The sequence below is a fragment of the Mesoplodon densirostris genome, chromosome 4, assembly GCF_025265405.1.
Source record: "Mesoplodon densirostris isolate mMesDen1 chromosome 4, mMesDen1 primary haplotype, whole genome shotgun sequence".
NCBI lineage: Eukaryota > Metazoa > Chordata > Mammalia > Artiodactyla > Ziphiidae > Mesoplodon > Mesoplodon densirostris.
Genome location: NC_082664.1, coordinates 36561524 through 36587694, shown reverse-complemented (window position 1 = coordinate 36587694; position 26171 = coordinate 36561524). Strand labels below are relative to the sequence as shown.

The 26171-nt window shown below is 35.4% G+C and overlaps 1 protein-coding gene across 3 annotated transcripts in view; it reads left to right on the top strand.

Moving 5' to 3' along the window:
• Positions 1-26171, top strand: part of GPHN (gephyrin) — a 609285-nt gene that overhangs the window by 308400 nt on the left and 274714 nt on the right. For all 3 annotated transcript variants that reach the window (XM_060095976.1, XM_060095978.1, XM_060095977.1), the window contains exon 5: positions 6300-6394. In XM_060095976.1, coding sequence (XP_059951959.1) covers positions 6300-6394 — 95 coding nt within the window. The remainder of the gene's footprint in view (positions 1-6299; positions 6395-26171) is intronic.

Here is a 26171-nt window from a genome sequence, read left to right as displayed (position 1 = left end):
GCCTTTCAGTACAGTTTCAGATTGGATCATCTTTCTACTTCATCTTTCTTCAGATTTGAGAAAGAGGATTTTTTTCCATATCTATATATCAACTTTTGAAGAACATGAATGAATAACATTTTCTTCTCTATAGATTAAAGGACATGTAACCAACAACCTACAATAAAGGAGAACTTTATTATTTTTCACATAGTGCCAAAAATGAATAAAAGTATAATACATATATAAAAATGCTAATAATCCATAGAAATACCACTATTTTCTCACCTTTTCCTGGAATGAGATATAAAATAGTACAATTTATAAGTAGACTGTAAAGATAAGTGCTATTCTTGTGAAAATCTCTTATAAAAATTAATTCACTCATTTGAGTTCCCTGATTTTTTGTTTGATAATTTGACTATCAATATTTAGATAAATGAGGAAAATAATATGAAAAAATACTCACTGGGTAAAGAAATTATAAAAATTTGGAGTACTCACTGCTATATATATACTCAACTTGGTTATTTAATAAGGGTTGAGATGAGCAATGGAAACAGTAGAGTCTTCACTCAGCATCTCATGCTCACTGCAGAGTACATGTTTGTTGAATGGAATGGACGATGAAATTGCCTGGAGTACTTAAATTTTTATTTTTATTTTTATTTTTTTGTTTCTCTATAATTATACTGTCTCCTTTGATCTTTCATTATAACCAGATCTTACTTAAATATTGTACCACTTTAACTGAAAAACAAAATGGAGTATCTCCATTTTGAAAAGCTTTCTGCTTCTTCCGAGAGTGGAAAAAGATGTAAATATTTAAGAAGGCTAAAGCTCCAAGGAAGAGAAATACATTACCAGTGCATTCATATATCTCAAGTAAAACTGGAATAACTATTTTCATTACTTAGTTGCAGCTTCTTCTTTGTAGCAGTAGTCTTTAACCACTTAGTCACACTGTTATGATACAATGACATGATTAGTTGAAAGGTGTTTGTAATTAGTAATATAAAATTAACAAAATCTGTATATGAATGTTTTTAATTAATTGGAATAAATTAAAGACTGCCCTTATAATACTGCGACTCTTACTTCCACTCTGCTCTGCTTCTTAAATGAGGAGAGAAAAGAGTAAATTTATAGCTGGTGTTCCTTGAACATCCCTATGAGTTAGTCATCTATGTAAATTTTATTCATCATGTATAGTCCTGAGAAAAAAATATATTAAAGATAGCTTCTCTGTACCATAGGATACTTATAGGGACAAGATCTGAATTGTTTGTTTATTATAACCTTGTATTAAAGTGTAAAATAAAATTTATGTGTTTGAGTCAAGAAAATGTACGTGGCTGACGTTAATGGATAGAGTCAGGAAAGTTTGATTGGCTGGCATGAAACTGCCTATTTTTACCTAATTTATCTCCTCACTAGGTCTATATTTTGCTTCGATGAAGGATCCTCACACTTATTTCAATCTGTTTTACAAAGTTGAATATAAGGTGATTATGAATATTAGAACAAGTTGTGTACATTATCATGAATCTACCTCATTCCTTCTATCTGCAGTCTGTTTTTCAAAGTGTAGTCCTCTGACCAGCATCACAAGCATAATCTGGAAACTTGTTAGATATGCAAAATTTGAGACCCTAGCCAGACATTCTGGATCAAAATCTCTGGGTATGGCCCAGCAATCAGCATTTAACAAGATTTCTAGGAGATCCTGATGCACACTAAAGTTTGAGAACCACTGCTCTAATCATATCCCACCTTGATGGCTTAACAAGGTTATTAGTACCCATTAGATAGTGTTTCAAAGATACTCTTTGTTATTTAAGATTATTTAATCAGCAGAGGGCACTGTAGTAGTTGTTAGGAGGAAATTGTATTAAATCTACATGGTCAAGTAACAAGCATGTAAATATTAATGCATAAACTATACCTGTTAATAAAAGTATGTCTATAAAACTAAGTAAAAGCACTATACTAAGTGATTTTTCACCACCACCATGCATACAAGAAATTTCTTCACATTTACATTTAACTATTGTGTGTCCTGTGCATACTTAAATATCATTGACTTTTAGCAATAACGTTCTTTAAGGTAATTTTTCCTATGAAGGTTAAAAATGGACCTGAACTTCATTGACAAGTTCCCTGGGCTATAGAATCATTGTTTATGACACCCTTTTTTGCAACTTGAGCAGTCTTTGAAGCATCTTTCTGACTTTCATGTTATCTTCAAAGTGTCAAGGGTAAAAGAAAAAATCACAATAAGTGATTTTGCATAGGAGATTGCAACCTTCAAAGTTTAGAAAGTATTTAGAAGTTAAAAATAAAATGTCTTATTTAAAGAGTATAGCTAAATCCAATTAAACCTCATTATTTTGGAATCTACTAGTCGAAAAAAGGTTATATCTGAAGTAAGAATATAAATTTCTACTGTTGCTCAAGGAAAAACAGAATTTGGTAATCAAATTAATAACTTATAAAAAAAGTGGAAAATGGAATGAAACTAATTAAGAAAAAGGATTTCAAATTTCTAATAGCATCTTTTTTGCCATTGATTATGAATAGTCCATTGATAATGATTGCTTATTATCCACTTGTTAACAAGTACTGATAACCTTCATTTATCTGTGCTTGTCATCCTAATGTATATGATTGAAGGAATAAAGCTACATTTGTTAAAACCACTCTTCTGTTTGGATTTTCTAGTAAGTTAGATCGTTTTTTCTCATTTTATTCTAAACTAACTTTTATTCTCTTGCTCTTTGCCTTCTAGTTGAGCCTCTCCATTTACAGTTTACAGATGTTTTCACCCAGCTCTTGCACTCCTGTCCATCTTCCAATTTCCATCTCGTTTGGCTGTTTCTTCCCTTTAGATACCATTATTTCAGTATTCTTCTTCCTGCCCCCAACTTGCCAATGTTCTTACATTTAGGTTCTTGCTCTCTGTTCTCTTTCCCCTCATCTTTGGTTCTCAACCACTGTTTCTAGGTTTGGTTTCTGGATTTTTCTATTATTTCTCTTTTTTAACTGGTATAATCAAAACTGCAAGGATGTAACAATTGGAAAGCAGAGGCATAGAGAAAATTGACATGTATTGAATACCTACTCTATGCTAGGTGATTTACTTACATCATTTAATTCTCATAAAATGTAGGTATGCTTTATTATTAGCTCCATTTTATTCATAAATACACTGAAGCTCAGAGAGATTAAATATTTTGTTCTAATTCACAGAGCAACTAAGTGATAAAGCTGGGTTTCAAGCCTATATTGGTTCATTTATTCACTCCTTTATTCAACAAATATTTATTGAGTACATGTTCTGTATGTTGGACACTATGGTAGGTGCTTCAACAGATCCAGTCCTTACTCTCCAGACCTTAATTGTATGGTGGTATTCTCTGACTTCACAGATGGTGATCTTTTTGCTACAGCAAACAGAAGAAGAGAAAATAAAAAGTAAACAGAATGGTTCTGATGTTTTATGGAAAAGATATATTTGATATAGATGTAAGAAAGACTATATTTGTGCATTATTTAGGAATATATAGCAAAAGGGTTGCTTTGTGTCTAGTCCTGGAGAGGATTGCCCTCCTCATTCACCCCTGTCAACACCAATGCCTTTTAGTGGCATCACCACAATATATATTTTCCTCTTATGTTCTATGCTGTACAAGATTTATGTCTATAGGCCAACATTGTCTAGAAGGTCTTCAGAAAGAATTAACTGTCCTCCCTAAATTATGTTTGGAAAAAGATGAAGACCCCTGTGTAAGAATACATACATTCATTCATCCATCTATTATCCATATATTTACTTATACCCTAAAAAGTATTTAAGATGGTTTAGCCAAATACATAAAATACATCAGAACTTTTTATAAGATAAATATGGAAAAATATGGCAAGGAAAAATAAGATGAAATTGGGTTGTATTCAGTAAGCCTACTAAAAAAATATTCATAAATTTGTCTCTCTTCTCAAGGGTAACTTGATTCACAGTCATCATAATTTTAAAAACAAACTGGTATCACAGAAGTGTACCCCATTCCTAGTTGTAATACTTAAGAGGAAATTTCTCCTACAGGTCCTCCTAAAGAGGACCTCAGTACAGTGTGGTGAGCAATGGTCTCAAATACTAGCTAAAATAAATATGAGTTTCACTGAGCCATTTAATTGTATCCACCTGCATACCATAAAAGCAAAGTCCAGTAAAACAATTCTTTTAAAAGTGGATGGGCCTTTTCAGGTAGACCACTGTGGTCTGGCCAAATCCAACGGTATATTTTAGAGGATCTCGAAAAATGAATGAATTACATTTCTTTTAGACAATTCTCATATGTAATTTGTCAATTGAGTTTTTCATGTACTAGATAACAGTGAGTTTACACGCTCTTACAAGTTTTACTCACTACTGCAACATCATTGCGTAGAATACCACCTAGTACATAGTAGGTGCTTAATAAGTATTTGTTGTATGGATGGATAAATGCTGTGCTTTGAAGTATGTAAGTGAAAGACTTCCTCTGTCACTTCTGTTGATATTTTCTTCCTTTGTCCTTAAATAACGTGTGCTACTATACTTTGGAGTATATCATCTTTATATGGACCCTCAAATTCATTAAATGTCAGGCATTGCTTAGGTGACTTTTTCAAAAAGATAATGAAATCAATATTAACCCTATACAAAGAACTGTTTTAAGATTGTTCTCAGTAACATCCCTTTGTTGATTTTTAGGGCTCTAAGATTTTAAGGTCCGTAAGAAGTTGTAAACTTCAGTGAAGCAATTTTAACATGGAAATAGTGTTTCTTCTCAGGAGACCTCAAAATCATACCGGATTTATTAAATTTGGAAAACATGGGAAAGATTATATATAACACTAGCTCAACAATTTTCAGCTATATATTGATATTTTAATGAAAGTAGTTAACTCCCAAACTTAGAAATTTAAGAATGTCCTTTTCTCTTTCCTGCTGGCCCTTTATTTTTAAAGCAGGTTTTATTGAAAAGCATTATGGTAGTGTTAATTTTCCTTTAAAATTTCTGACATTGTTAAATATTGCATTATGCTGGGATTCAGTGAACCAGTAGATTACATCAATTCCAGTAATCCTTTATTCTATATAATTATAAGGGATTAACTAATTTATATGCATCTTAAAAGTTTATTTATAACATCAGCTGGCATGTAACACATACTTGCTGCATTTTAACTGCTCTGCCCAGATTTCTTACTCTTTGAAAATCTATTGAGCTATTATGACAATCTGAGGCTTCATTTTAAAGTTTAGGTTATTAGGCTAGATGAGACATTTACCAACCTAAATTTTGCCTAGAATAGTGATTTTACTTAGGATGATCACTCGACTTCTAAGGAAATATTGAACTATCAATCTTTCACTATATTTTTCCATAACTTACTTTTTATTTTGTTTGCCTTTCTTCTTATTTACTGTAATACTTTATTTTGCAAGCTTTCTTCCTGTGTTGCTCCCAGTTATTGTAACCTGCTACATATGTAGAAAGAGGATTAGAAATGGATTAAATCATGTGTTTCACTCCCAACTTTAGCCTAAAACATATCTTAACCATCACATTATGATAAATATATGCCTATTTTCATTGACCTTTGGAAAATGAAATTTTCTTGCCTCCTTCAGTACCTTATTTGAGGTTTAACCACACTTGTCTTAAGAATGCCCTATCTTAAAACTTCTATTATATAGTTGAAGCCTATCACTTCATTAATTCTTTTTTAAAAACAATCAGATAGTTCATTTATATCGAAGATATGGAAATGGTAAATCTAGAGTTTTTCTTCTCCCCAATTTATGGGGAAAGTTGACTTGATGATTTCTTGAGTTCCATTTATTATATCATAAAATCATAGAGCTAGGAGAGATACAAGGTGATCTTGGGTTTTTGTGGACTAATTATTTCAAGAGTAATAGACAAAGAAAACTACCCAGATTTCTTATTCTGTGAAAATCTGTTGAGCTCTTATAGCAATCTGAGGCTTAATTTTAAAATATAGGTTATTAGGCAAGATGAGATTTCTATTAAATACTTATGAATTGTAAGGGATAAGAAAGGTCTGCTAATGTAAAAGCTCCTTTGATGGTCTGGTCCTCAGCTTTTATTCAGTGGTCCCAAAGAATTGAGTCTTGATGCCTTAAAAAAAATATTTGGAGAACTAAGTATGGTTTATAGATAGCATGATTTATAATTAAGTTAATTTTACTACTCTGCCTTCCTTATTTTTGGTTAATTTCACTCAGTCTGCTATTTAATCTTTAATTACAGGCCACAAAAGAAGTAATAGAACGGGAAGCGCCAGGGATGGCCCTGGCAATGCTGATGGGATCACTTAATGTTACACCTCTGGGCATGCTCTCTAGGTAAGAAAGTCACCAACATGTTGCAAAGAAAATTAATTCCATACCACTAATCACTACAATAGATTGATAAACCTAAGAAACTCCAGTCATACCACTTAATTTTGCCCCCCTTATTTCCCAGCGTTATGAGTCTCAGTATCCTGTCTAGTTAAATATTGGCCACAGTTTCTTTCAAGTTCTTTTTTTGTTTGCTTGTTTGTTTTTGCGTATCGTGTTGAAACTTTTAGAAAATATTGTATTACTGCTAAAAGTTATCAATTATAACCCCAAGAAGAGTCCAGTTTATTAAGATGTAAAATATTCTTTCTGTGTGTGATTATAATCATCAATTAATTTCCCTTAGTTGTCATTAAATACTAATTTAGTAAAACTAAGCAGTAGAGTCTTTTTTAATAAGTTTATACAAGTTAGGAGCTTTATTTCAATTTGTAAATAGGCATATTGATGTGTGGTCATGAAAAGAAGCTCAATCAATAATATATTACTAGTATATTAAATTAGTATATTTAAAACTATGCCTTTGTTGACCTAGATGGTGACATCCATCCTCAATTTGATGGTTTAGTTATTTATTTGTTATTATTTTAGCAATTCTTAGATTAAAATCCCCTTTAATGAGAACAACATACATCACTTAGGTTAAAGACAGAAATACCAACTTAGTGAGAATCTGTTGATTTAATGACCATTGATTAATACAGTTGATTTCAGAGCAATCTAGAAAATACACAGCAACTTTATAATTGCAGGGTTTCACAATCATTATTTATAGCCATTTATTGATCCTGTATGCAATATGAATATAAAAGTAAATACATCTATTGAATGCATAGAATATGAGTTATAATGCTCTTTCTGTTACTTAGACTAAGTTTGTATGCCATAAATGTCAGCCACTTGAAACACAGCTACAGGGAAATGTGAATGGGTCATTAGTTAACTGTATTTTCTTTCCTATTACAGATACTATATTATAACATTTCATTTTAATAAGAGCAAAAAAATAACTAAAGTAGCTTGATAGAGATTTTAAATTTAAAAATCCATGCTGGTCTTTAATGAACTCACATTGATTCTTTTATGCTGTTCTTTTTTTTTTTTTCGGTACGCAGGCCTCTCACTGTTGTGGCCTCTCCCGTTGCGGAGCACAGGCTCCGGATGCGCAGGCTCAGCGGTCACGGCTCACGGGCCCAGCCGCTCCATGGCACGTGGGATCTTCCCAGACCGGGGCACAAACCTGTGTCCCCTGCATCGGCAGGCAGACTCTCAACCACTGCGCCACCAGGGAAGCCCTATGCTGTTCTTTTTTTAACCCTTACTTATATTACCTGACTGTAGATCAAAGGTCACATTTGGTCCCTTTTCTCTATGGAATTAAGTAGTAGTCTTTGAACATAAAAGAACTCTTTCTTAGGCTTCCCTGGTGGCGCAGTGGTTGAGAGTCTGCATGCCGATGCAGGGGACACGGGTTCGTGCCCCGGTCTGGGAGGATCCCGCGTGCCACGGAGAGGCTGGGCCCGTGAGCTGTGGCTGCTGGGCCTGCACATCCAGAACCTGTGCTCCGCGACGGGAGAGGCCACAACATTGAGAGGCCCGCGTACCACGTTAAAAAAAAAAAAAAAAAGAAAGAACTCTTTCTTGGCATTCAAGGAATATAGTCAAGAAAGAATTAAACGTTATCTCTTGTTAATTATTTTATAATAAAAATCTAATTCAACAGACATAATAATACTCTATTTGCCAGGCCTTATATTAACTATTAAGGATGTAAGTATGGAAAGAAAAGTAAGAAATGGTCCTTACCTTCAGGATCCCCAGTTTATATGGAGAACTTGTTCCTTACAACTGCTAAGGTAACTCTTTAAATTGAATATAGCTTTCTTGATCTAATATAGAAATAGCACTTTCGCCTTATTGAAAGATTTTTCTGGATTAATTTCTCCGCTGCCTTCTGAATCCGCATAATTACTGAGCAGTGAACTGCTGAGTGAGTGGGAAATAAGTTAGCAAGAGCTGATTTTAAATATTTTGGAATAAATTTTAAGTAATTTTAGAATAAGTCCATCATCTTTAGGCTGAAGGCTTTGGAAACTAAAGCGTACACAGCATAGTATACACAAGCAGATTCTATATACACGTGGTATACACAGCCAGATTCTTCTGGCTTTTCTTTATGTTCATTACCTATTGAACTGAGAGTTTATTTACAAATTTGAAACAGAGATAGTAGTTGGCATGAGGTGTGGAAAAGGGAATTGTAGACTATTTCCCTTACTGTTTATTTTTTGGTGCTTTTCAAATCATTTTAAAAAAAATTTTAAACAGCCATGATTAGATTGATGCTTCCTTTCTTTAGCATTTTTACCTTGTATGTACTTGTAGCTTTGTACATGCTTATATTATAACATGTGCTATATTGTAATTATTTACTTTCTTGTCTGTTTTACCTAATTTGTATAAAATCCAAATTTGTATTAAGAACAGCAGCTTTATCTTATTCATTTTATATCCTCAGCCCCAAAACAATTTCTAACACATAGTAGGTACTCAAAAAAATGTTTCTTGTTATGGTTACTATTGATAACTCAGTGTTTCATCCTAGATGTAATAGAGTTTTTTTTCAAGGTTAAGTAATGCATCAAGTTGGTGCCTTGCCTTCCTATTTTTATCTCTAGAGAGCAGCATTAAATAAAAATAATTTTTTAAATTACTAAATCTGTTTAAATGATTTTCATCTGCTTGGTTAACTTAATATCTTCCAGTTTTCCAGTTTTTTTTTGTACAAGTAAGTGCATCAAGTAAAGGTTAAGAGCATCATCTCTGAACTCAGACTGCTTGGGTTCTATTCTTGCTCTGTTACTAGCTACATAACATCATTTTTTTCTCATCTCTATAATGAGGGTGTTAGTAGTACAAGCCTTCTTGCATTAAGTAAACTAGTCCATTTAAGTGCCCAGAACAGTTGATTCATAGTAAGTTTAAGTGTTGATCACTGTTGTGTTGTTATTTGTTCAGAGTTCTAGTTCTTAGAGCAAGTCTGCTGGCAGAACCTTTTAATGCTTTCCTTCATCTGGAAATGTCTTTATCTTACCTTTATTCCTGAAGGATATTTTCACTAGATATAGAATTATGGATTGACAATTCTTTCCTTTCAGCATTTAAAAAAATGTTTTTCTTTTCTCTTCTGGCTTCATGGTTTCTGTGGAGAAATCCACAGTCTTTTGAATTGATATTCCCTTATATGTATGATTTTTTTCTCTGGATGCTTTGCAGATATTTTTTCTTTATTTTTGATTTCAACAATTTGATTATTATGTATCTGGGTGTGGTTTTCTTTGAGTTTATACATTTGGGTTAAAAGAGCTTCTTGAATCTGTAAACTTGATGTCCTTAACCAAATTTGGGAAATCTAGCTATTTTTCAGATTTTTCTTTTTCTGCACCAATCTCTTTCTCATTTTCTTCTGGTACTTTTGTGATATGAATTATACATCTTTTGATAACATATCACAGGTTTCTGATGCTCACTTTTTTTAACCATTTTTACTCTATTCTTCAGATTGTTTTTATTAATCTATTTTCAAGTTCACTAACATTTTTCCTCTTTCATTTTCATTTTGCCCTTGAGCCTATCTACTGAATTTTTAAAAATATTTGTTTACTTATTTATTTATTTGACTCCGTTGGGTCTTAGTTGCAGCATGCCGGATCTTCACTGAGGCATAGAGGATCTTTCATTGCTACACATGGGCTCTTCATTGTGGCGCACGGGCTTCTCTCTAGTTGTGGCATGTGGGTTTTCTCTTCTCTAGTTGTGGCGTGAGCTCCAAAGCACGTGAGTTCTGTAGTTTGCAGCACGCCGGCTCTCTCATTGAGGCGCGCGAGCTCAGTAGTTGTGGCACACGGGCTTAGTTGCCCCGCAGCATGTGGGATCTTAATTCCCCGACTAGGGATCAAACCCGCGTCCCCTGCATTGGAAGGCAGAGTCTTTACCACTGGACCACCGGGAAAGTCCCTCCAGTGCATTTTAAAATTACAGTTACAGTATTTTTTCAGTTCTAAAATTTCTATTCAGCTGCTTTTTTATGGTTCTATTTCTTTGCTAAGAATTTCTATCTTTGCATTTATTTCAAAAGGAGAATGGTCAGCAAGCCAGCGAGCTAGGTGAGGCCAGTGCGTCCGCGCCTGCAGCACCCTCCGGGCAGGGAGAGGGGCCGCCGGCATCAGCCTGGGCAGCGGCATCCAAGTGGTGGCGTCCCTAGGCGCCCTGGACACCATCGTCTAGACCTCGACGCTCTCTGCCCCGCCCTCTGCACCCCACTTCTGCCTTTTTTCCCAATCCTGACTGCCCGTGCCCCAGCCCCCGAGAGCCAGATTGAGCCCAGGCCCACGTAGCAGCTGTTGCTTGTGTGGCTGCCTCGCCTCCTGTCTTGGAGTTCTGCCGGGAACCCCCCAAGGAGCCAGTGCCTGTGGGTTGGGAGGGAGGCGCCGCTCAGCTGGTCCTCTTCCTCCTCCTCTTCCTCCTCCTGCCACCGCCGGTGCCTGGTCCGTGCGCACCCCAACACCCCCGCCAGCCTGGCTTTGGGCCATGTGGATGAAAGGCTTTTGGTGTTGCAGCCAGGAGTCAGTGCTGTGCCTCTGAGGTGGGAGAGCCAACTTCAGGACATTGGTCCACAAGAGACCTTCCAGCTCCACATAATAGCAAATGGCAAAAATCTCCCAGGGATCTCCATCTCAAAACCAACACCCAGCTTCACTCAACGACCAGCAAGCTACAGTGCTGGACACCCTATGGCAAACAACTAGCAAGACAGGAACACAACCCCACCCATTAGCAGAGAGGCTGCCTAAAATCATAATAAGCCCACAGACACCCCATAACACACCACCAGACGTGGACCTGCCTACCAGAAAGACAAGATCCAACCTCATCCACCAAAACACAGGCACTAGTCCACTCCACCAAGAAGCGTACACAACCCACTGAATCAACTTTAGCCACTGGGGACAGACACCAAAAACTATGGGAACTATGAACCTGCAGCCTGCAAAAAGGAGACCCCAAACACAGTAAGATAAGCAAAATGAGAAGACAGAAAAACACACAGCAGATGAAGTAGCAAGATGAAAACCCAAGAGACCTAACAAATGAAGAGGAAATAGGCAGTGTACCTGAAAAAGAATTCAGCGTAATAATAGAAAAGATGATCCAAACTCTTGGAAATAGAATAGAGAAAATGCAAGAACCATTTAACAGGGACCTAGAAGAACTAAAGATGAAACAAGCAACGATGAACAACACAAAAAATGAAATTAAAAATACTCTAGAAGGAATCAATAGCAGAATAACTGAGGCAGAAGAATGGATAAGTGACCTGGAAGATAAAATAGTGGAAATAACTACTGCAGAGCAGAAAAAAGAGAAAAGAATGAAAAGAACTGAGGACAGTCTCAGAGACCTCTGGAACAACATTAAACACACCAACATTCGAATCATAGGGGTTCCAGAAGAAGGAGAGAAAATGAAAGGGACTGAGACAATATTTGAAGAGATTATAGTTGAAAACTTCCCTAATATGGGAAAGGAAATTGTTAATCAAGTCCAGGAAGCACAGAGAGTCCCATACAGGGTAAATCCAAGGAGAAACACACCAAGACACATATTAATCAAACTGTCAAAAATTAAATACAAAGAAAACATATTAAAAGCAGCAAGGGAAAAACAACAAATAACACACAAGGGAATCCCCATAAGGTTAACAGCTGATCTTTCAGCAGAAACTCTGCAAGCCAGAAGGGACTGGCAAGACATATTTAGTGATGAAGGAGAAAAACCTGCAACCAAGATTACCCAGCAAGGATCTCATTCAGATTTGATGGAGAAATTAAAAGCTTTACAGACAAGCAAAAGCTGAGACAGTTCAGCACCACCAAACCAGCTTTACAACAAATGCTAAAGGGCCTTCTCTAGGCAGGAAACACAAGAGAAGGAAAAGACCTACAATAACGAACCCAAAACAATTAAGAAATGGGAATAGGAACATACATATCGATAATTACCTTAAATGTAAATGGATTAAATGCTCCCACCAAAAGACACAGACTGGCTGAATGGATACAAAAACAAGACCCATATATATGCTGTCTACAACAGACCCACTTCAGACCTAGAGACACATACAGACTGAAAGTGAGGGGATGGAAAAAGATATTCCATGCAAATGGAAACCAAAAGAGAGCTGGAGTAGCAATTCTTATGTCAGACAAAATAGACTTTAAAATAAAGACGATTATAAGAGACAAAGAAGCACGCTACATAATGATCAAGGGATCGATCCAAGAAGGAGATATAACAATTGTAAATATTTATGCACCCAACATAGGAGCGCCTCAATACATAAGGCAAATACTAACAGCCATAAAAGGGGAAATCGACAGTAACACAATCATAGTAGGGGACTTTAACACCCCACTTTCACCAATGGACAGATCATCCAAAATGAAAATAAATAAGGAAACGCAAGCTTTAAATCATACATTAAACAAGATGGACTTAATTGATATTTATAGGACATTCCATCCAAAAACAACAGAATACACATTTTTCTCAAGTGCTCATGGAACATTCTCCAGGATAGATCATATCTTGGGTCACAAATCAAGCCTTGGTAAATTTAAGAAAATTGAAGTTGTGTCAAGTATCTTTTCCGACCACAATGCTATGAGACTAGATATCAATCACAGGAAAAGATCTGTAAAAAATACAAACACATGGAGGCTCAAAAATACACTACTTAATAACAAAGTGATCACTGAAGAAATCAAAGAAGAAATAAAAAAATACCTAGAAACAAATGACAATGGAGACATGACGACCCAAAACCTATAGGATGCAGCAAAAGCAGTTCTAAGAGGGAAGTTTATAGCAATACAATCCTACCTTAAGAAACAGGAAACATCTCGAATAAACAACCTAACCTTGCACCTAAAGCAATTAGAGAAAGAAGAAAAAAAAAACCCCAAAGTTACCAGAAGGAAAGAAATCATAAAAATCAGATCAGAAATAAATGAAAAAGAAATGAAGGAAACGATAGCAAAGATCAATAAGACTAAAAGCTGGTTCTTTGAGAAGATAAACAAAATTGATAAACCATTAGCCAGACTCATCAAGAAAAAAAGGGAGAAGACTCAAATCAATAGAATTAGAAATGAAAAAGGAGAAGTAACAACTGACACTGCAGAAATACAAAAGATCATGAGAGATTACTATAAGCAACTCTATGCCAATAAAATGGACAACCTGGAAGAAATGGACAACTTCTTAGAAATGCACAACCTGCCAAGACTGAATCAGGAAGAAATAGAAAATATGAACAGACCAATCACAAGCACTGAAATTGAAACTGTGATAAAAAATCTTCCAACAAACAAAAGCCCAGGACCAGATGGCTTCACAGGCGAATTCTATCAAGCATTTAGAGAAGAGCTAACACCTATCCTTCTCAAACTCTTCCAAAATATAGCAGAGGGAGGAACACTCCCAAACTCATTCTACGAGGCCACCATCACCTTGATACCAAAACCAGACAAGGATGTCACAAAGAAAGAAAACTACAGGCCAATATCACTGATGAACATAGATGCAAAAATCCTCAACAAAATACTAGCAAACAGAATCCAACGGCACATTAAAAGGATCATACACCATGATCAAGTGGGGTTTATTCCAGGAATGCAAGGATTCTTCAATATACGCAAATCAATCAATGTGATACACCATATTAACAAGTTGAAGGAGAAAAACCATATGATCATCTCAATAGATGCAGAGAAAGCTTTTGACAAAATTCAACACCCATTTATGATAAAAACCCTGCAGAAAGTAGGCATAGAGGGAACTTTCCTCAACATAATAAAGGCCATATATGACAAACCCACAGCCAGCATCGTCCTCAATGGTGAAAAACTGAAACCATTTCCACTAAGATCAGGAACAAGACAAGGTTGCCCACTCTCACCACTCTTATTCAACATAGTTTTGGAAGTTTTAGCCACAGCAATCAGAGAAGAAAAGGAAATAAAAGGAATCCAAATGGGAAAAGAAGAAGTAAAGCTGTCACTGTTTGCAGATGACATGATACTATACATAGAGAATCCTAAAGATGCTACCAGAAAACTACTAGAGCTAATCAATGAATTTGGTAAAGTTGCAGGATACAAAATTAATGCACAGAAATCTCTGGCATTCCTATATACTAATGATGAAAAATCTGAAAGTGAAATCAAGGAAACACTCCCATTTACCATTGCAACAAAAAGAATAAAATATCTAGGAATAAACCTACCTAAGGAGACAAAAGACCTGTATGCAGAAAATTATAAGACACTGATGAAAGAAATTAAAGATGATACAAATAGATGGAGAGATGTACCATGTTCTTGGATTGGAAGAATCAACATTGTGAAAATGACTCTACTACCCAAAGCAATCTACAGATTCAATGCAATACCTATCAAACTACCAATGGCATTTTTCACAGAACTAGAACAAAAAATTTCACAATTTGTATGGAAACACAAAAGACCCCGAATAGCCAAAGCAATCTTGAGAACGAAAAATGGAGCTGGAGGAATCAGGCTCCCTGACTTCAGACTATACTACAAAGCTACAGTAATCAAGACAGTATGGTACTGGCACAAAAACAGAAAGATAGATCAATGGAACAGGATAGAAAACCCAGAGATAAACCCACGGACATATGGTCACCTTATCTTTGATAAAGGAGGCAGGAATGTACAGTGGAGAAAGGACAGTCTCTTCAATAAGTGGTGCTGGGAAAACTGGACAGGGACATGTAAAAGTATGAGATTAGATCACTCCCTAACACCATACACAAAAATTAGCTCAAAATGGATTAAAGACCTAAATGTAAGGCCAGACACTATCAAACTCCTAGAGGAAAACATAGGCAGAACACTCTATGACATAAATCACAGCAAGATCCTTTTTGACCCATCTCCTAGAGAAATGGAAATAAAGACAAAAATAAACACATGGGACCTAATGAAACTTCAAAGCTTTTGCACAGCAAAGGAAACCATAAACAAGACCAAAAGACAACCCTCAGAATGGGAAAAAATATTTGCAAATGAAGCAACTGACAAAGGATTAATCTCCAAAATTTATAAGCAGCTCATGCAGCTCAATAGCAAAAAAACAAACAACCCAATCCAAAAATGGGCAGAAGACCTAAATAGACATTTCTCCACAGAAGATATACAGACAGCCAACAAACACATGAAAGGATGCTCAACATCTTTACTCATTAGAGAAATGCAAATCAAAACTACAATGAGATATCATCTCACACCAGTCAGAATGGCCATCATCAAAAAATCTAGAAACAATAAATGCTGGAGAGGGTGTGGAAAAAAGGGAACACTCTTGCACTGCTGGTGGGAATGTGAATTGGTACAGCCACTATGGAGAACAGTATGGAGGTTCCTTAAAAAACTACAAATAGAACTACCATATGACCCAGCAATCCCACTACTGGGCATATACCCTGAGAAAACCATAATTCAAAAAGAGTCATGTACCAAAATGTTCATAGCAGCCCTATTTACAATAGCCCGGAGATGGAAACAACCTAAGTGTCCATCATCGGATGAATGGATAAAGAAGATGTGGCACATATATACAATGGAATATTACTCAGCCGTAAAAAGAAACGAAACTGAGCTATTTGTAATGAGGTGGATAGACCTAGAGTCTGTCATACAGAGTGAAGTAAGTCAGAAAGAGAAAGACAAATACTGTATGCTGACACATATATATGGAATTTAAGAAAAAAAAATGTCATGAAGAACATAGGGGTAAGACAGGAATAAAGACACAGACCTACTAGAGCATGGACTTGAGGATATGGGGAGGGGGAAGGGTAAGCTGTGACAAAGTGAAAGAGCGGCATGGACATATATACACTACCAAACGTAAGGTAGATAGCTAGTGGGAAGCAGCCGCATAGCACAGGGAGATCAGCTCGGTGCTTTGTGACCGCCTGGAGGGGTGGGATAGGGAGGGTGGGAGGGAGACGCAAAGGGGAGGGGATATGGGAACATATGTATATGTATAACTGATTAAATTTGTAAAATAAAAAAAAAAAAAAGTAAAAAAAAAAAAAAAAAAAAAGAAAAAAAAAAAAAAATATTATACACCATGATCAAGAGGGATTTATTCATAGAATGCAAGGGTATCTGAACATACAAAAGCAGTCAATGTGATAAACTACAGTAGCCTAATAAAGGAAAAAAATCTTCTCAATTGATGCAGAAAAATCATTTGACAGAATTCAGCATGTTTTCATGTAAATGACACTCAACAAGCTGGGAATAGAAGGAAGCTATCTTTAAATAAATAAATAAACAAACAAACACAGAGCTGATGTCATGCTCAGTGATGAAGGAGAAAGCTTTTCCTCTAAAGCAGGAACAAGTCCAGGATGCCTCCTTTTGCCACTGTCATTAAACATACTACTGGAAGTTGTAACCAAAGCATTAGGCAAGAAAATGAAATAAAAGATATCCAAACTGGGAAAGGATAAGTAAATTTGTTTCTGTTTGACATGATCTTATAAGTAGAAAACCCTAAAGATTCCACCCCCCAAAAAAAAATCTAATAGGACTAATAAATGTATTCAGCACAGTTGGAGATATATAATTAACATGTAAAAATCAGTTGTTTCTATACACTAACAGTGAACAATGCAAAAAGGAAATTATGAAAACAATTCCATTTACAATAGCATCAAAAAATAAAATACTGTGTAATTAACCTGATCAAGGAAGTGAAACACTTGTACACTGAAAACTATAAAACTTTGCTGAAAGAATTTGAAGAAGGCATAGATAAATGGAAATACACTCATGTTTATGGATTGGAAGACTTAATATTGTTAAGATATTAATATTGCCCAAGGCAGTCTGCAGATTTAATTCAATCCCTATCAAAGCACAGCAATATTGTTTTGCAGAAATAAAAAAATCTATTCTAAAGGGACCCTAAATAGCCAAAACAGTCTTGAAAAAAACCTCAGCAAAATTGGAGGACCCACACTCCCTGATATCAAACTTACTACCAAGCTACAATAATCAAAATAGTAGTAGTGGGGGAAAAAAAAGTGGTAGTGGCATTAAGTCTGACTTTTAGTCCAATGAAATAAAACAGAAAAAACAGAAATAAACCTTTGCATATAGGGTCAAATGATTTTTAAGAAGGGTGCCAAGACAATCCAATGAGGAAAAAACAGTCTTCAGAAAGAAATGGTAATGGAAAAATTGGATATTTACATGCAAAATGAAATTGGACACTTACACTATATGCTAAAATTAACTCAAAATAGATCAAGACCTAAATATGAAAGCTAAAATTATAAAATTCATGGAAGAAAACATTGGGGAAAAGCTTCATGACATTAGATTTGGCAGCATTTTATTGAATATGACACTAAATGTACAGGCAACAAAAGGAGAACTAGATAAACTGGATTTCATCAACATTAAAATCTTTGTGCCTCTAAGGACACTATCAACAAAGTAAAATGGTAACCACCAAATGGGAGAAAATATTTGCAAATCACATACCTGGTAAATGTTTAATATCCAGAATATAGGAAGAACTTCAACCCAGAAGCAAAAGCAACCCAATTTTAAAATGGGCATGTTTACCTAAGCAATGGACAGAAGTAAATTTTCTCTGGAAGAATTCTACTTCAACCTAGATCTCAAAGATTTCTCACAGATAAAATTCTAAGGAAATTAGCAGGTCACACATACAGAATAAAAGTTGACCAAAAAACATAAGAATCAAGGCATTCTAAGGAATGAGAGACTACAGTTGGATCCTGAAAGACTTAAAATCCTGGTGTTATCAAAAGAATAAAAATAAATAAATGTAATATATTTAGAGAACTAAGAAGCTTGAAAATTATATGTGAGGAACAAATAGTTTGAAAAAGAACTAAATATATACATTTAGGTATGTAAAATATAATATTGAAAGTTTAAAAACTTAATAGATGGATTAGATTGCAGATTATATAGAATTGAAGAGAGAATTGGGGAACCAAATAAAACTATTTGAAGAAATCCAGAATGCAGCTCAGATTGACAGAAACATAAAAATGAATGAAAAGTTAAGAAGCATGGAGGATAGAGTTAGAAAATATAAAATATACATAGAGTTCAGAAGGTGATAATAGAGAATGAAGGAAAGGAAATGGTTGAAATATAATACCAAAAGTAATCTCAAAATCTTGAAAGACATCAATCTACAGATTTGGGAATCCAAACAAATATTTAGCAGGATGAATAAAAAGGAATCCTTACCTATGCACATGGTAGTAACCCTGTAAAATACCACAGAAAAATAAATATTAAAAATTTCCAGGAAAATGAATTTTATGGTATGTAAATTATACTTCAATAGTTTTAAAAAATGGAATTTTCTATATCTTGACATTATAAATTTGATTCTTTCTCATTGTGATAAGCAGTAAATGATATGTCATTATTTACCTGAACATTTCATTGCTTAATAGCAATATTAAACATTTTACATGTGTTTTTTTTTGACTATTTGTATTTCCTCATTTGTTAGTTGAATATTCACATCCTTTATCAATTTTTAGTCTGGTATGTTTCCTTACTGATTTTATGAGGGGTTTTTTTTTGTATGTTAAGATTTTAAACTTGTAATTTTTTTCTAATTAGTTATGCATTTTATTTATAGTATTTGTCAAACATAAATTTCAGTTTTATGAAAATAAATCTTTAAAAATAAAATTGGGGAGACAGAAAATACAGAGTACCTAAATTTAGACAGCAATTTGACTAATTGCTAACCTCTCAATAACAATAATTAAAAAGAAGATACTGGAATAGTACCTTCAATGTGCTGAAAGAAAATATCTGTTAACCATGAATTTCACATCCAGAAAAGCTGACATTCAATTATGAGGGAGGAAAAAAAATGTCATTTTCCTACTAAGGCAAATGGGCAGATTTTATCACCAAAAGAATTTCACTTCAAAGATTTGAAGGATATTCTGGGAGAAGAAAAATTATCTCAGCTGAAGTGAGGATTCAAGAAGGAAAAGGGAACAATGGTTAATGTCTGCTTTATGGATGAAAAAAAGACACTGGAACTAATTCTTGAAAACAACAACATTGGGACTTCACTGGTGGTCCAGTGGAAAAGAATCCACCTTGCAGTTTAGGGAACGTGGGTAAGGTCCCTGGTGGAGGAACTAGGATCCCACATGCCCCGGGGCAACAAAGCCCGTGTGCAACAACTACTGAGCTTGTCCACCTCACCTAGAGCCCACATGCTGCAAACTACAGAGCCCATGCACCCTGGAGCCTGTGTGCCACAACTAGAGAAGAGAAAACCTGCACGCCACAACTAGAGAAGCCCGCACACCACAACGAAGAACCCATGCACTGTGACAAAAGATCCCACATGCCTCAACAAAGATCCTGTGTGCCACAACTGAGACCCGACACAGCCAAAAATGAAAGGAAGGAGGGAGGGAGGGAGTCAAAGAAAAGAAAAGAATGTCACTGATGATTATAGATGCAAAAATTCTCAACTAAATAGCAAGCCAAACTCAACAGGACATTAAGAGAATTATATATTATGACCAAGTGGGAATTATCCCTGGGATGCAAGGATGGTTCAACATATTTAAATCAATAAATGTAATATACCACATTAATAAATGAAAGATTAAAATTATAAAAAAAAGAAAAAGAAAAGAATAACATGTAAGTTGGGTTGATATGATTACAGTTAAATATTCTAAAAGTCCTGTGGTTTTTCTAGGAGATTAAAGATACTGATTAATTTTTTAAAGTTAATGTACATACTAAAATTGTTAGGGTAATCACTAAAAGAATGGATATAACTTTCAAAAACAAAGGGAAGAAATGAAATGAGGAAAACAATCAAAATAAGGCACTGAAAGGAGGGAGAAAATAAAAAGAAACAAAAAGGCAAGACAAGTAGAAAGCATATAAAATGGTTTTTTTCACTAAAGCATTTAAAATACAGGCAGGGCCTCCCTGGTGGCGCAGTGGTTGAGAGTCCGCCTGCCGATGCAGGGGACACGGGTTCGTGCCCCGATCCCGGAGGATCCCACATGCCGCGGAGCGGCTGGGCCCGCGAGCCATGGCCGCGGAGCCTGTGTGTCCGGAGCCTGTGCTCCGCAACGGGAGAGGCCACAGCAGTGAGAGGCCCGCGTACAGCAAAAAAAAAAAATAAATAAAATAAAATAAAATAAAATAAAATACAGGCAGACCATCAAAACATCTCCCCAGATAATAATTTCTCAGTAGAACACCACTTGGTTTTTTATATTCAAATTTTATAAATGTGTACCTCTTAGTATACCTTTGGCTGATATTTACATATAAAAATATTTACGTCTACAAAAGTCAGTACATTTAAAAAATTGGTTATTAATTAAAACTTTGTAAAGATAATTGTAGATTGACATGCAAATGTAGGAAACAGTACATAGAAATCCCATGTACCCTTTATCAAGTTTCTCCTAGTGGTAACACCTTGTAAAACTGTAGCATAAAATTATAATCAGGATATTGACATTGATATAGTCAAGATACAGAATGATTTTATCCCCACAAAGATCCCTCCTGTTGCCTTTTATTTCCACTGCCAACTATCTCCCACTCAGCCTTCTTTTTCTAACCTTTGGCAACCACTAATCTGTTTTCCATTTCTATATTTTGCCATTTCAAGAATTTATATATTTAGAATCATACAGTATGTAACTTTTGGGGTTGGCTTTTTATACTCAGCATAATTCCCTAGAGATTCAACCCAATTGTTACAGGGATCGATACTTTGTTCTTTTTTATTGCTGAATAGTGTTCCCTGGAATGGTTGTATCAGTTTGTTCCACCATTGAAAGACATCTGGGTCTTTACCAATTTAGGACTGTTATGAACGAAGTTGCTATGAACATTTATGTACAGGTTTTCATGAACATGTATAGAATTATTCCTCATTATCAGCATCCCCCTCCAGAGTGGTACCTTTGTTAACAATTGATGAAGCTACATTGACGTATCATAGTCACCAAAAGTCTACCGTTTACATTAAGGTTTACTCTTTGTGGTGTACATTCTGTGCATTGGGGCAAATGTATAATGACATGTAGCCATCTTTATGGTATCATACAGAGTATTTTCACTGTCTTAAAAATACTTTATGCTCTGCCTATTCATCCCTCCCTCCTTGTCAACCCCTGGCAACCACTGATCCTTTCACTATGTCCATAGTTTTGCCTTTTTGGAATCATGTAGTATGTAGCCTTTCCAGATTGGCTTTTTTTCACTTAGTAGTATGAATTTAAAGTTCCTCCATGTCTTTTCATGGCTTGATAGCTCTTTTCTTTTTAGCACTGAAAATATTCCATTGCCTTGATGTACCACCATTTATTTATCCATTCACCTACTGAAGGACATCTTGGTTGCTTCCAAGTTTTAGCAGTTATGAGTAAATTTGCTGTAAACATCTGTGTGCAGGTTTTTGTGTGCACATAAGCTTTCAGCTCCTTTGGGTGAATATTAAGGAGCAAAATTACTAAATTGTGTGGTAAGAATATGTTTCATTTTCTAAGGAGCTGTTAAACTGTCTCCCAAAATGACTATACCATTTTGCATTCCTACCAGCAACAAATGAAAATTCCTGTTGCACTACATTCTTGCCAGCATTTGGTGTTGCAGTGTTACGAGTTTTGGCTGTCTAATAGGTGTGTAGTGGTATCTCATTATTTTAATTGTCATTTCCCAGTTAACATGATGTTGAGCTTCCTTTCATGTGCTTACTTGCCCTCTATATATCTTCTTTGGTGAGGTGTCTGTTAAGGTCTTTGGCCCATTTTTTAATTGGGTTGTTTTCTTATTGTTGAGTTTTAAGAATTATTTGTTTATTTTGATTAATATTCCCCTAACGGTTGTGTTTCTTCTAATATTTTCTCCCAGTCTATGGCTTGTCTTCTCATTTTGTGAACATTGTCTTTTATAGAGCAGAAGTTTTTAATTTTAATGAGGTCCAGCTTATAAATTATTTCTTCTATGGATTATGTTGGTGTTACATCTAAAAAGTCATTGCACCCACTCCTATGTCATCTTCTAGGAGTTTTATAGTTTTTGTGTTTAACCTTTTGTGCTGTGACCCATATTGAGTTAATCTTTACAAAGAGGTAAAGTTTCTGTCTAGATTCATTTTTTGCATGTGGATGGATATCCAGTTGTTCTAGTACCATATGTTGAAAAGCCTGATTTTTTGCTCCATTGTGTTGACTTTGCTCTGTTGTCAAAGATCAGTTGACTATATTTGTGCTGGTCTCTTTCTGGGCTCTCTATTCTGTTCCATTCATCTGTTTATCTGTTCTTTTGTCAATACCACAGTCTTGATTACTGTGGCTTTATAATAAGTCTCCAAGTCGGTTAGTATCAGTTCTCCTACTTCGTTCTCCTTCAGGATTGTGTTGGCTGCTTGGGGTCTTTTGTCTCTCCATATAAACTTTATTTTTTTAATTAATTACTTAATTTATGTATTTATTTATTTTTGGCTGAGTTGGGTCTTCGTTGCTGCATGCAGGCTTTCTCTAGTTGCAGCAAGTAGGGGCTACTCTTTGTTGCAGTGTGCGGGCTTCTCATTGTGGTGGCTTCTCTTGTTGTGGAGCATGGGCTCTAGGCATGTGGGCTTCAGTAGTTGTGGCTCGCGGGCTCTAGAGCGCAGGCTCAGTAGTTGTGGCTCACGGGCTTAGTTGCTCCGTGGCATGTGGGATCTTCCCAGACCAGGACTTCAACCTGTGTCCCATACATTGGCAGGCAGATTCTTAACCACTGTGCCACCAGGGAAGTCCCCTCCATATAAACTTTAGAATCAGTTTGCTGATATCCATAGAATGACTTGCTTGAATTTTGATTTGGGTTGCATGAAATCTGTAGATCAAGTCAGGAAGAACTGAGATCCTGACAATATTCAGTTTTCCTGTCCATAAACATGGAATATCTGTCCATTTATATAGTTCTTCTTTGATTTATTTATTTATTTCATTCAGGGTTTTATAGTTTTCCTCATGTAGAACTTCTACCTATTTTGTTAGATATATCCCTAAGTATTTCATTATGGGGAGTGCTAATGTAAATGGTATTATGTTTTTAATTTCAAGTTTCTATTGTTTGTTGCTGACATTCAGGAAAACAATTGGCTTTTGTATATTTACTTTGTATCCTGCAGCCTTGCTATAATCACTTATTAGTTCCAGGAGTGTTATTTAATCTGCAAGAATTCGGGGATTTTTCAGTTATCTTCTTTTTATTGAACAAGTTTAATTTCTAGTTTAATTCCATTGTGGTCTGAAAGTAGACAATGTATAATTTCTATTCTTTTAAATTTGTTAAGATGTATATTTTATGGCCCAGATTGTGGTCTGTCATGGTGAATGTTCCATGTGAGCTTGAGAAGAATGTGTTTTCTGCCGTTGTTGGGTGAAGTTTCTGTAGGTGTCAATTATACGCAGTTGATTGATGGTGTTGTTGAGTTCAACTGTGTGCTTACTGATTTTTCCTGAGTTGTATCTGTCCATTTCTGACAGAAGGGTGTTGAGTCTCCAGCTATATTAGTGGACTCATATATTTCTCTTTGCAGTTTTGTGGTTTTGCCTCACATAGTTTGACACTTTTGTTAGGGGCATACACATTAAAGATCATTATATCTTTTTGGAGAATTGGTCCCCTTATCATTATGTAATGTCCTTCTTTATTCCTGATAACTTTTCTGACTTCGAAGTCTGCTTTGTCTGAAATTAATATAGCTACTCCTGCTTTTTTGATTAATGTTAGCATGGTATATTTTTATACATCTATTTACTTTTAATTTGTATGTGTCTTTTATATTTAAAATGGATTTCTTGTACACAACATATAATTGGGTCGTGTTTTTAATCCACTCTGACAATTTCTGTCTTTTAATTCGTGCATTTAGACCATTGGTACTCAAAGTGATTATAATTGGAGTAATGTCTACCATATTTGTTACTGTTTTTTATTTCTTGTCCTTATTTGTTGCTGTTTTTATCTTCCACTCTTTTTTTTCTGCTACTTGTGGTTGTAATTCAGGCTTTTATGTGATTCTATTTTTTTCTCTTTTCTTAGCGTATAAGTTAAACTTCTTTTTTTACTTTTTTTTAGTGGTTGCCTTAGAGTTTGCAATATACATTTACAGCTAATCCAAGTCCACTTTCAAGTAACATACTACTTCACAGGTACTGTGAACACCTTATAATAATGAAGTTATCCTTATTTTTTTTTATTTTTATTTTTTTCTTTTTGCGGTACGTGGGCCTCTCACTGTTGTGGCCTCTCCCGTTGTGGAGCACAGGCTCCGGATGCGCAGGCCCAGCGGCCATGGCTCACGGGCCCAGCCGCTCCGCGGCATATGGGATCCTCCCAGACCGGGGCACGAACCCGTATCCCCTGCATCGGCAGGCGGACTCTTAACCACTTGCGCCACCAGGGAGGCCCTGAAGTTATCCTTATAATAATAAAGTTATCCTAATTCCTTCTTCGCATCTCTTATATCGTTGCTGTCATTCATTTCACTTCTATATAAGTACACATAAACATATATATATATATACATAATTAAATACATTATTACTACAATTTTGAACAGACTGTTACATGTTAGATCAATTAAGAATGAGAAAAATCAAAGTTTTTATTTTACCTTAACTTATTCCTTCTTTGATGCTCTTCCTTACTTTACATAGATCTGAGTTTCTGATCCCTTCTTTCTAAAGAACTTTCTTGTTAATTTTTTTTATTGAAGTATAGTTGATTTACAGTGTTGTGCCAATCTCTGCTGTACAGCAAACTGACTCAGTTCTACAGATATGGACATTTCTAAAGAACTTCTCTTAACATTTCTTGCATGGCAGATCTGTTGGCAGCAGATACGCCCAATTTTTGTTTGTCCTGCACTTTTGAAGCATAATTTCACAGGGTATAGTATCTAAGTTGGTTTTTCTTTTCTCTCAACACTTTAAATATTTCACTCCACTTTCTTCTTGTTTGCATGGTTTCTAAGGAGAAATCAGATGTAATCCTTTCCTTTGTTTCTCTTTAGGTAAGAGTTTTTCCCCTTTGGCTTCTTTCAAGATCTTTTTTTTTAATCACTGATTTTCTGTAGTTTGAAATGATACTCCTATGTGTAGTTTTCTTGGCACTTATTCTACTTGATGTTCTCTGAACTTTCTGGATCTGTAATTTGGTGTCTGACATTAGTTTGGGGAAATTCTCAGTCATTATTGCTACAAATATTTCTTCTGTTCCTTTCTTTCTTCTCCTGCTAATATTCCCATTATGCATATATTACACCTTTTGTATCGATAGTTGTTCCACAGTCATTGCATATTCTGTTTTGTTTTTTTCAGTTGTTTTTCTCTTTGTTTTTCAGTTTTCAGGGTTTCTGTTGATATATCCTCTAGCTCAGAGAGTCTTTCCTCAGCTGTGTCCAGTCTACTAAGGAGCCCATCAACGGCATTCTTTATTTCTTTTACATTGTTTTTTATGTCTAGCATTTCTTTTTGGTTCTTTCTCAGGATTTCCATCTCTCTGCTTACGTTGCCCATTTGGTCTTGCATGCTGTCTACTTTAACCATTGGGCCCTCAGATAGTTGTGT